The sequence below is a fragment of the Lampris incognitus genome, unplaced genomic scaffold (assembly GCF_029633865.1).
Source record: "Lampris incognitus isolate fLamInc1 unplaced genomic scaffold, fLamInc1.hap2 scaffold_201, whole genome shotgun sequence".
Lineage (NCBI taxonomy): Eukaryota > Metazoa > Chordata > Actinopteri > Lampriformes > Lampridae > Lampris > Lampris incognitus.
Window position 1 is genome coordinate 38,856 of NW_026611160.1, and position 11,145 is coordinate 50,000.

Here is an 11,145-nt window from a genome sequence, read left to right on the forward strand (position 1 = left end):
TTCGGGTTAAGGGGTAATTATATGACAGTATTGTTCAACCCAACCGAGTTTGTAGCCCGGAGGAAGCACAGTAATCGCCGCTGACTGTAGTTTCCTGTCCAGTGGGCTGCACAAAGGAGAGGAGGGGAGGCAACTAGCGCACACAGCAGACTGTGGTCCACTATATTACTCCTTCTGTGATATGAGCCCAAAGCAGCCGAGTTACAAATCTGCGCTAAAAGTGTTTGCAAGAGTTACCCAGTCGGAGTTAGCCGGAGTAAAATAGAAGTTGGGTAACAGTCTCTCCCCCCTCCTCCCTATACAGACAAAGAGTGTTTTGAGAGTTTGGTTGCAGAAAACTGCCCTGCCACCGCCGTCTGCACCGCTGGAGGAACGGGGAGAGCTCTCACCACACGGAGAGAGAGAGAGAGAGGGAGAGAGGGTGAGAGAGAGAGTGAGGGTGAGAGAGGCTTTAGAGGCGGAGAGCGAGAGAGAAGAAGAAAAATGCGCTAAACGAGAAGTTTTGGACGCTTTCTTTTTTAATGTGAGCCAAAGTGAGGTGAGGAGCAGTGGCCGGGGAAAGTGACACGAGAGGAGGGCAGACTGGACGACGGGAAAAGTCCGGGGCAGAAGAAGCGGAGCCCACCTGGAGAGATCCGAGAATGAATTGAACAAGAAGAAGAAGAAGAAGAAGAAGAAAAACACACCATCGGCTGCTCTCTGTCTCACGGCCAGCCAGAAGGTAAGACGTGGTCTCTTATCTTCTTCGTCAAATTAAACCTTAAGTCTTCTGGGTCCAGGCGGAAGAGGAGCCCAGGTTATCGGAGTTGGGAGCGTGCAGAGACTCGTTTTGGGGGGGTCTGGGTGGGGGTGGAGGTGGAGGTGGGTGGAGGTGGGGTGGGGGGAGCAGGGCGCATGCAAACATGTTATAGTAAGACGATAAGGTGAAGTGGAGGAAGTGCCCCGCACAGGCTGGCGCACCCTTCCAGCCTTCCAAGAGGGACGCTGTGAAATGTCGGCCGCGGCGTTTGGCGGCGGAGGTGTGACGAGGGCGAACGCCAAAGTTTGGAGCCGCGCCGCTGTTTTCAAAAAAAGATCGCGTGCGGCGCCGCCGTCGTTCTGGCTCCTCTCGGACGCGCTCCTCCTCCGCGCCTTTCCCGATGGGCAAAAAAAAAAAAAAAAAAAAAAAGAAGAGCCGAACCCCGTAACGATTTCACGATTTCGGATCGTCATTAAAAAACCCCCCCCCAAAAAAAACCCGGGTTCCCGGATCAGCTGTACTCACGAGCGGAGGAGCTTGTCAAAAGCCTGGCGGGGTGGCGCGTCGGAGGAGGAGGAGCGCGCCGTGGGGCGCGCGCAAACAGCTGTCCGCCGATGGCGGCGCCGGGAGCGCGCTAAACACGTGTTGACACGTATTTAAACGCGTTTTAAAGGGCAGATTAAAACAAAACAACAACAAAACAACAACAACACCCATTCGCGTCACCCGTGAAATCGTTCCTGTGGCTTTATCGAGTCCCCTCTGTGTCCCCTTATTCTATATCCCAGGCTCGCTCCTTCCTCCCTCCCTCCTCCTCCTCCTCCTCCTCGCAGAAGAGCTAGGCCCATGCCCATGGATGAGGAGCGGAGTTGCTCTGCCATCTCCCCGGAGCCACCTGATGACAACGGGGGGCCGAGTGAACCATCTGCGCAACCCGCCACGCACACGCACGCCGCGGCGGCGGAAACCCACAGCGACCCCAGACCGGAACCCTGCTCCAGCAAAGGTACGAGTGCAACGCGCTTTCCCAACTGTGTTTGAGCAAGACCTTGCTGGGAAGTTCTGAGGCTGTGTGTGTGTGTGTGTGTGTGTGTGTGTGTGTGTGTGTGTGTGTGTGTGTTTATTGGTGTGTGTTTGTGAGGGACACAGAGAGAGAGAGAGAAATGGGGAGAGTCTTCAACTGTTTGAGTGATGGGTCTGAACTTGTCTTTGATGGGCTGGTGTTTATCATTACCAACACCAAGTTCTGTTCAAACCCCCTCTGTTGCCTTTGGCTTGTGCGTGTGTGCGTGTGTGTGTGTGCGTGTGTGTGTGTGTGTGTGTGCGTGTGACTCAGTTAGAAAGGGATGGGGCATCAGAGGGAAGGAAAGCAGATGGAGAGATTAATTAACGAATAAAGCCTGTTGGTTAGAGAGAAGAAGTGGTGGATTAGTAATGAGAGGGAAGACGTCGCCATGCATCCCTCGCACGTGATTGTCATTTTGGGCGGAGATTGGCCAGTGTGTGTGTGTGTGTGTGTGTGTGTGTGTGTTAGGTGCCAGTGTGTATTTATTCATGGGCATAGTTCCCATAGTGAGACCTCTCTCTTTTGGGGGGTAATTACAGAAGTGAAAGCCTCTTTAGCCGGCCACAGGTGTGTGTGTGTGTGTGTGTGTGTGTGTGTGTGTGTGTGTGTGTGTGTGTGTGTGTGTGTTTTCGTACACGCGTGTTTAAACCTTTCCCTACCAGATCCAGGGCACACACTCTCGTTCAAAGTCATGGAAGCGTGTTTGTGTTGATGATAGTGCAGAGTGGGCAGAGCACCACTGAGTCATGCCTTGCTTTTTAAACTGGTGAGATGTTGTAATTGTAACTAGCAGTGATGGTAATGATAGACCCGGTGCCCGTGTTTTCGTGACGCCCATCAACTTCCAGGAAATGTGTGGCGTCTGCCGTTGACGGACACAGCCGATGTGTGCGGTGGTGGCCAGAGGTCGGTCGGTCGGTCGGTCTGTGCTGGTCTGTGCTGGGCTTCAGGGCCTTGTACCACACGTGAGCCCGTGGGGTCAGGGTTCGTGGAGCGCTCCGGAATGCCAAAAGACAGCAACAGGACTCCCGGGAATTAGGACCCAACCCTGCCCTTTTAATGGGTCAAAGGTCGGGTCGGGCAGACCGCGGGGTGGGGACAGGCGGACACGGAGCGACGCGGAATAGAAAAAGAAGCGTCCCTGGATGACTTGTGTGTAGCAAAAGCTGTGGACTGGGTTACAGCAGTCACGGCTATGGGGATCGGCCGCTTACATGGCTCAAAAGTCACCGAACAGACTCCTTCTCCTGATCGCATTGCTCCCATAATCCCATTATTGTGGTCCTCCAACTGATCGTTTTGAGTCCATCATACATGCAAATGAAGAGAAAAAAAGGTAAACCAGGATAATTCAGAAAATATTTACTTAATACAGCCGCTCCAGAAATCCGCCTCCAATACCACCAGATAGTCTGGAGGATCATAGGCTTACTTTTATGTGGAGGCCTCGGCCTGCTGTTATTAATGCTCGAGGCGACGTCATCATAACCTGCCGTCACCTTTTAAACTCTTTTTGCGAAGCGTGTGAAGCCGCTTGTGTTTTACTGCGGTACATCTGACGGTCGGCTACTGTCCCCCGGCCCACCACATCCAGTGGTCCCGCTTCGTAGCGGTGTATATGTGTCTAATAAGTGTACTCATAACGACTAGACGGCCATCTAAGTCATCGTATAGTGACCGTGCCCTGCGTGACTAGTGGCCGTGGGTGATTTTTCCTCTTTGCCCCCCCTCATCGGGGTAGAAAACAGCCCGCTGACTCGGGATCAGCCTGCGGGATCTGCACGGTGGTTAGGAGGGGTGGGGTTAGTAGTGAAGGAAGTGCACGAAGACTTGCTTGTCGCCATAGAAACCTATGGCACAGAAAAAAAAATCTTCGTTATGTGGAATTTTCTTTTCTTTTTGTTATTCTCTTTTGGTTTTTAAAGGACATGTCACAACTACACACAGACACACACACACGTGTACATATACATACATACAAACGCACATGAAATGCTCCACCCCCCTGTGGTGTGGCGTGATGAGCGTAACTAGGCCATCCTGTGTAATGATAATGCCCCGAGTAAAGAGTTTTAGTGTTATTAAAGCGGAGGTGTGTGCCCCGACATGTCCTCGTGGCTGCTGAGTGTACCAGCGCTAGCTCTGCAGGAAACAAACACCGAGTATAACTGCGGCCTCGCCCCCCCCCCCCCCCCTAAAGTTAGCCTGCGTTTCGGGCTTGTCGGCCTGACCTCGCGTGTGTGTGTGTCTGTGAGTGTGTGTGTACTCAGATTGAGGTGGGTAGGTATGGAGGAGGGGGGGTGGGAGGGCGGTATGGCTACCTCAGAGGGCAACAAGGACCTGCTTTCAGCACTTTGACACCCCCCCACACACACACACACACACACACACACACACACACACACACATCCCTTAGCCTCTACAGCCCAGGGGTATGAACTTGGCATGACACGCACATAAACACGCAACACAACAAACAAACGTGCAACAACAAAAAAAACGTTGCAGTTGAGCACCCAGATTTATACAGGTAACACACCTGTACACACACGCAGAGCATGCCACGTGTACGTACGTGGGTATGTGTGCACACGCAAAACACACACCACGCGTGCAAACATGCAACGGAAACGCACACACAGAGCTCATTGAGGTGTGAGGCGGCGGTGCTGTGCACACGGCTGGGTGGTGCACATCGTCAGCCTGCGTGACGGTGGGGCAGGAAGACGCTCGCGTCGCACACTGGTTTAAAGGAAGTTACCCCACCTGATGTCCGTTTTACCCCCCAAGGAGGACGAGAACCCCGGGGGAGTCAGCGCTATCTGTTTCCGTCAAACTCCGCAGTACACCTCAGGTGAATAATTACATGTTGCAAGAAAACGCAACAAGAAAATGAAGTTTCCATCAGTTCGTGACCCCATGTTGACCCTCATGCAGAATTGACCAGTTAAAATCAAGCAGCGTTTTATTTTGGCTCAGCTTAATTTGTTGTTTATTCCAACGGGCACCGTGCATAATTAAAAACTGAGCTGCCATATAAGCTCATTCGCATCTGCGCTTCCTAACCAGGAAAGACAACAGTTAGCGTGCGAGACAAGCCGTAACATAACGCATCGTACCCAAAACAACTTCATGCATAATTCAAAAACTGTTCGAGGTTAAACGTCGGGGACACAGTCGTCACAGCTGATCATGTGATTAAACGCCATTTGCGTTTTTTTTCCTCTATTTTTGTTCATCAGATGTGTTTCCATTGCAATTTATCTCTTCATTTCTTCTCATCAAAAAAAAAACAAAACAAAACTTTTCCTACCTCCAGCAAGCGCATAACATTTTATGCAAATTTGGGGGATTTTGTGTGCTATCCGCTGCATCCATCAAGCCCTTTCTACTCGGGATGACAGACTTTGCATGGAGAACAGAGGGATGGCAACACGGCTGGCGTCTCCGTGAGCGGTCAGCGGGCCAAGCTGGGCCGCAGGGAGCGTGGCCGAGACTCTGTTCAGCCGGAGCCTCGGCCAGATGTGTTGACAGATGTGTGTCATGCTATGTGTCGTGGCTCGCCGCCGGTGCACACAGCACCCGGACATGGCGATGCAGCGAGGCGACTTGCTTATATGGGAGCCCCTATCGTTCGCAACACCCCCTCAATCTACTCACTGGCCCTCAGGCTTTGGCATTCTGACACATATTGTGCCGCCAGGTGTGTGACCTTTGACCCTCTCCTAAAATAAGTGGCCGCCGTTCTTTCTCCTCCGGGAGTAGAACATTTGGAATCTGGTTTTCAAATTTCTCCTGGTATTTTTTTTTCTTCTTATGTTCTGGAATTTCTCGCAATTTAGCAGGAAGTGCATCTCTGTCTCCACCTCACCTGCCGTACAGTGACCACATAGTCTTTGCTGTTTTGGTAGCCGGGATGTTTTGTGTGTCTGCCCTTTTCAGTGGCTGGACTGTGGTCACTGAGCCTGTACTTGGTAAGGATGTGTCTCTGCTGATTATCTCTGACGGTGGATCTCTCTCTCTCTCTCTCTCTCTCTCTCTCTCTCTCTCTCTCTCTCTCTCTCTCTCTCTCTCTCTCTCTCTCTCTCTCTCTCTCTCTCTCTCTCTCTCTCTCTCTCTCTCTCTCTCTCTCTCTCTCTCTCTCCCTCTCTCTCTTTATCTCTCAAATTCAAATTCAAATGGCTTTATTGGCATGATGTACGATGTACATATTGCCAAAGCAAGAGTCCAAACATTGAAAAAAGCCAAACATCAATTGGAAAACACCACAGCAAAAAAACACACCACAGCAAAGAAGCACACTACAGCAAAGAAACACACCACAGCAAAGAAACACACTACAGCAAAGAAACACACCACAGTAAAGAAACACACTACAGCAAAGAAACACACCACAGCAAAGAAACACACTACAGCAAAGAAACACACCACAGCAAAGGAACACACTACAGCAAAGAAACACACCACAGCAAAGAAACACACTACAGCAAAGAAACACACCACAGTAAAGAAACACACTACAGCAAAGAAACACACCACAGCAAAGAAACACACCACAGTAAAGAAACACACCACAGCAAAGAAACACACCACAGCAAAGAAACACACCACAGCAAAGAAACACACTACAGCAAAGAAACACACCACAGCAAAAAAACACACTACAGTAAAGAAACACACCACAGCAAAGAAAAAAAACAACAGCAAAGAAACACACTACAGCAAAGAAACGCATCACAGCAAAGAAACACACTACAGCAAAGAAACACACCACAGCAAAGAAACACACCACAGAAAAGAAACACACTACAGTAAAGAAACACACTACAGCAAAGAAACACACTACAGCAAAGAAACACACCACAGTAAAGAAACACACCACAGCAAAGAAACATACTACAGTAAAGAAACACACTACAGCAAAGAAACACACTACAGCAAAGAAACACACTACAGCAAAGAAACACACCACAGTAAAGAAACACACTACAGCAAAGAAACACACCACAGCAAATAAACACACTACAGCAAAGAAATACACCACAGCAAAGAAACACACTACAGCAAAGAAACACACCACAGTAAAGAAACACACTACAGCAAAGAAACACACCACAGCAAAGAAACACACTACAGCAAAGAAACACACCACAGTAAAGAAACACACTACAGCAAAGAAACACACCACAGCAAAGAAACACACTACAGCAAAGAAACACACTACAGTAAAGAAACACACTACAGCAAAGAAACACACTACAGCAAAGAAACACACTACAGTAAAGAAACACACCACAGCAAAGAAACAAACTACAGCAAAGAAACACACCACAGCAAAGAAACACACTACAGCAAAGAAACACACCACAGCAAAGAAACACACTACAGCAAAGAAACACACCACAGCAAAGAAACACACCACAGCAAAGAAACACACTACAGCAAAGAAACACACCACAGCAAAGAAACACACCACAGCAAAGAAAAACACTACAGTAAAGAAACACACCACAGCAAAGAAACACACCACAGCAAAGAAACACACTACAGTAAAGAAACACACCACAGCAAAGAAACACACTACAGCAAAGAAACACACTACAGCAAAGAAACACACCACAGCAAAGAAACACACTACAGCAAAGAAACACACCACAGCAAAGAAACACACCACAGCAAAGAAACACATTACAGCGAAGAAACACACCACAGCAAAGAAACACACCACAGCAAAGAAACACACTACAGTAAAGAAACACACCACAGCAAAGAAACACACTACAGCAAAGAAACACCACAGCAAAGAAACACACTACAGCAAAGAAACACACCACAGCAAAGAAACACACTACAGCAAAGAAACACAGCACAGCAAAGAAATACACCACAGCAAAGAAACACACCGCAGTAAAGAAACACACTACAGCAAAGAAACACACCACAGCAAAGAAACACACCACAGCAAAGAAACACACTACAGCAAAGAAACACACCGCAGTAAAGAAACACACTACAGCAAAGAAACGCACCACAGCAAAGAAACACACCACAGCAAAGAAACACACTACAGCAAAGAAACACACTACAGTAAAGAAACACACCACAGCAAAGAAACACACTACAGTAAAGAAACACACTACAGCAAAGAAACACACTACAGTAAAGAAACACACCACAGCAAAGAAACACACTACAGTAAAGAAACACACCACAGCAAAGAAACACACTACAGTAAAGAAACATAGTACAAAGCAAAAGCTCTCTATCTCTCGTTCTCTTGCTCTCTCTCGCTCTCTCTCTCCCACTCTCACTTTTTCTCTCTCTTTCTCTCTCTCGCTCTCACTCTCTCTGTCACTCTCACTCTTTCTCTCACTCTCACTGTCTTTCTCTCTCTCGCTGTCACTCTCACTCTTTCTCTCTCTCTCTTTCTCTATCTATCTATCTATCTATCTATCTATCTATCTATCTATCTATCTATCTATCTATCTATCTATCTATCTATCTATCTATCTATCTATCTATCTATCTATCTATCTATCTATCTATCTATCTATCTATCTATCTATCTATGTATCTGTCTGTCTGTCTGTCTGTCTGTCTGTCTGTCTATCTCAAGCTCTGTCACTGACTGTCTCTCTCTCAGCCTCTCTCATTGTGTCAGTCAGTTGAGTTCAAGTTGGTTTGTTGCATGTCAGGGATCTAGTTTCCCAAAGCATTAACTGTAAATACTAATTAACAAGAGCAGTACATAAACAATGCTTACCAAATATTCACTACATAGTAAATATTCCCCTGTCTGGCACATATGGCTCCCATCTATCTCCATGTCTGTTTCTCCCACTGTCTACTCTGTTGTCTGTCACTTTCCCTCTCTCTGTTCCTCCTCTGCTTGCAGCGTATTTGTTTGTCCTCCTCGTTGTTGGTTTACATTTTTGCCCATCAGCCTCAGTTCAGAACTACAGGACTTTTGGAGGATGTACACATCCACTTTGTGCCTGCTTTGGTTTTTCACGAAGATTGAAAATAGACCAAAAAACAATTTGAGGCTTTTTTGTTGTTGTTGTTTTGGAGCACATTTGAACTGAGAACATTACTTTCTTCACCAACTCAAGCACATTTAAGAACGCTTCACTGTCAAGGCTTGCTCTCTGTCTCTCTCTCTGTCTGTCTCTGTCTGTCTCTGTCTCTCTCTCTCTGTCTGTCTCTGTCTCTCTGTCTCTGTCTCTCTCTGTGTCTGTCTCTCTGTCTCTGTGTCTGTCTCTCTCTGTCTCTCTGTCTCTGTCTCTTTCTGTCTCTCTGTCTCTGTCTCTGTCTCTTTCTGTCTCTCTGTCTCTCTCTCTCTGTCTGTCTCTGTCTCTCTGTCTCTGTCTCTCTCTGTCTCTGTCTCTCTGTCTCTGTGTCTGTCTCTCTCTGTCTCTGTCTCTGTCTCTCTGTCTCTGTCTCTGTCTCTCTCTGTCTCTGTCTCTGTCTCTGTCTCTCTGTCTCTCTGTCTCTCTCTGTCTCTGTCTCTCCGTCTCTGTCTCTTTCTGTCTCTGTCTCTGTCTCTCTCTCTCTGTCTCTCTCTGCCTGTCTCTGTCTGTCTCTGTCTCTCTCTGTCTCTCTCTGTCTCTGTCTCTTTCTGTCTCTGTCTCTCTGTCTCGTTCTGTCTCTCTGTCTCTGTCTCTCTCTCTCTGTCTCTCTCTGCCTGTCTCTGTCTGTCTCTGTCTCTCTCTGTCTCTCTCTGTCTCTGTCTCTTTCTGTCTCTGTCTCTCTGTCTCTTTCTGTCTCTCTGTCTCTGTCTCTGTCTCTCTGTCTCTCTCTGTCTCTCTCTGTCTCTCTCTGTCTCTTTCTGTCTCTCTGTCTCTGTCTCTTTCTGTCTCTGTCTCTGTCTCTCTGTCTCTGTCTCTTTCTGTCTCTGTCTCTGTCTGCCTGTCTCTCTCTGTCTCTCTCTGTCTGTCTCTGTCTGTCTCTGTCTCTCTGTCTCTGTCTCTCTCTGTCTCTCTGTCTCTCTGTCTCTGTCTCTCTGTCTCTCTCTGTCTGTCTCTCTGTCTCTGTCTCTCTGTCTCTCTGTCTCTTTCTGTCTCTCTGTGTCTGTCTCTCTCTGTTTCTGTCTCTCTGTCTGTCTCTGTCTCTCTGTCTCTGTCTCTCTGTCTCTGTCTGTCTCTGTCTCTCTGTCTGTCTCTGTCTCTCTGTCTCTGTCTCTGTGTCTGTCTCTCTCTGTCTCTGTCTCTTTCTGTCTCTCTGTCTCTGTCTCTCTCTGTCTGTCTCTGTCTCTTTCTGTCTGTCTCTGTCTCTCTGTCTCTCTGTCTCTCTCTGTCTGTCTCTTTCTGTCTCTCTGTCTCTGTCTCTCTGTCTCTGTCTCTGTCTCTCTCTGTCTGTCTCTGTCTCTGTCTCTCTCGGTCACTCTCTCTCTCTCTCTCTCTCTCTCTCGCTCACTCACTGTCTCTCATTCTCTTTCTCACTCGCTCTCTGTCTTTCTCACTCGCTCTCTCTCTCTTGCTCACTCATTCTCTCACTCTCTCTTGCTCACTCAATTCAATTCAATTCAGTTCGGTGATGCTTTATTAGCATGACTGTATTAATTACTATGCTGCCAAAGCAAAACAGCTCAACAGAGTACTAAAAAACAAAAAACAAAAAACAAAAAGAAAACAAAAAAGGAAAAAGGAATACATAGCTCTGGCAGAAACATAGAACAGCACTTGAACAGCAACTGACAGCAACTGACAGTGTTTTGGTCCCTCACTGACCCTTAGACTATGGCATGCTGACACATATTGTGCTGCCAGGTGTGTGACCTTTGGCCCTCTCCTAAAATAAGTGGCCGTGGTTCTTTCTCATCCAGGAGCAGAACATTTGGAATCTGGTTTTGTAATTTCTCCTGGCATTTTTCTCTTATGTTCCGGAATTTCTCACAATTTAGCAGGAAGTGCATCTCTGTCTCCACCTCACCTGCCGCACAGTGACCACATGTTCTTTGCTCTTTTGGTGTGCTCACTCTCTCTCTCTCTCACTCACTCTCTCTCTTGCTCACTCTCACTCTCTCTCTCTTGCTCACACACACACTCTCTCACTCTTTTTCACTCTCACTCTCTCTCTTGCTCACACACACATTCTCTCTCTCTCTTTCTCACTCTCTCTTGCGCATTCTCTCACTCTCACTCACTCTCTCGCTCACTCTCTTGCTCATTCTCACACTTGCTCACTCTCTCACTCTTTTGCTCACTCTCTATTGCTCACTCTCTCTTGCTCACTCTCTCACTCTTTTGCTCACTCTCACTCGCCCTCACTCTCTTGCTCACTCTCTCTCTCTCGCTCACGTCACTCTCTCTGTCTCACTCACTGTCTCACATGCTCTCTC

At 47.9% G+C, this 11,145-nt stretch overlaps 1 protein-coding gene across 1 annotated transcript in view; it reads left to right on the forward strand.

The window, feature by feature from the left end:
* The first annotated feature begins 222 nt into the window (after window positions 1-222).
* The window catches only part of mdfi (MyoD family inhibitor), a 38,657-nt gene continuing 27,734 nt past the window's right edge, over window positions 223-11,145 (forward strand). The window contains exons 1-2 of the mRNA XM_056301889.1: window positions 223-721; window positions 1,528-1,745. Of these exons, the coding sequence (XP_056157864.1) occupies window positions 1,586-1,745 (160 nt within the window). The 5' untranslated portion in view covers window positions 223-721; window positions 1,528-1,585. The remainder of the gene's footprint in view (window positions 722-1,527; window positions 1,746-11,145) is intronic.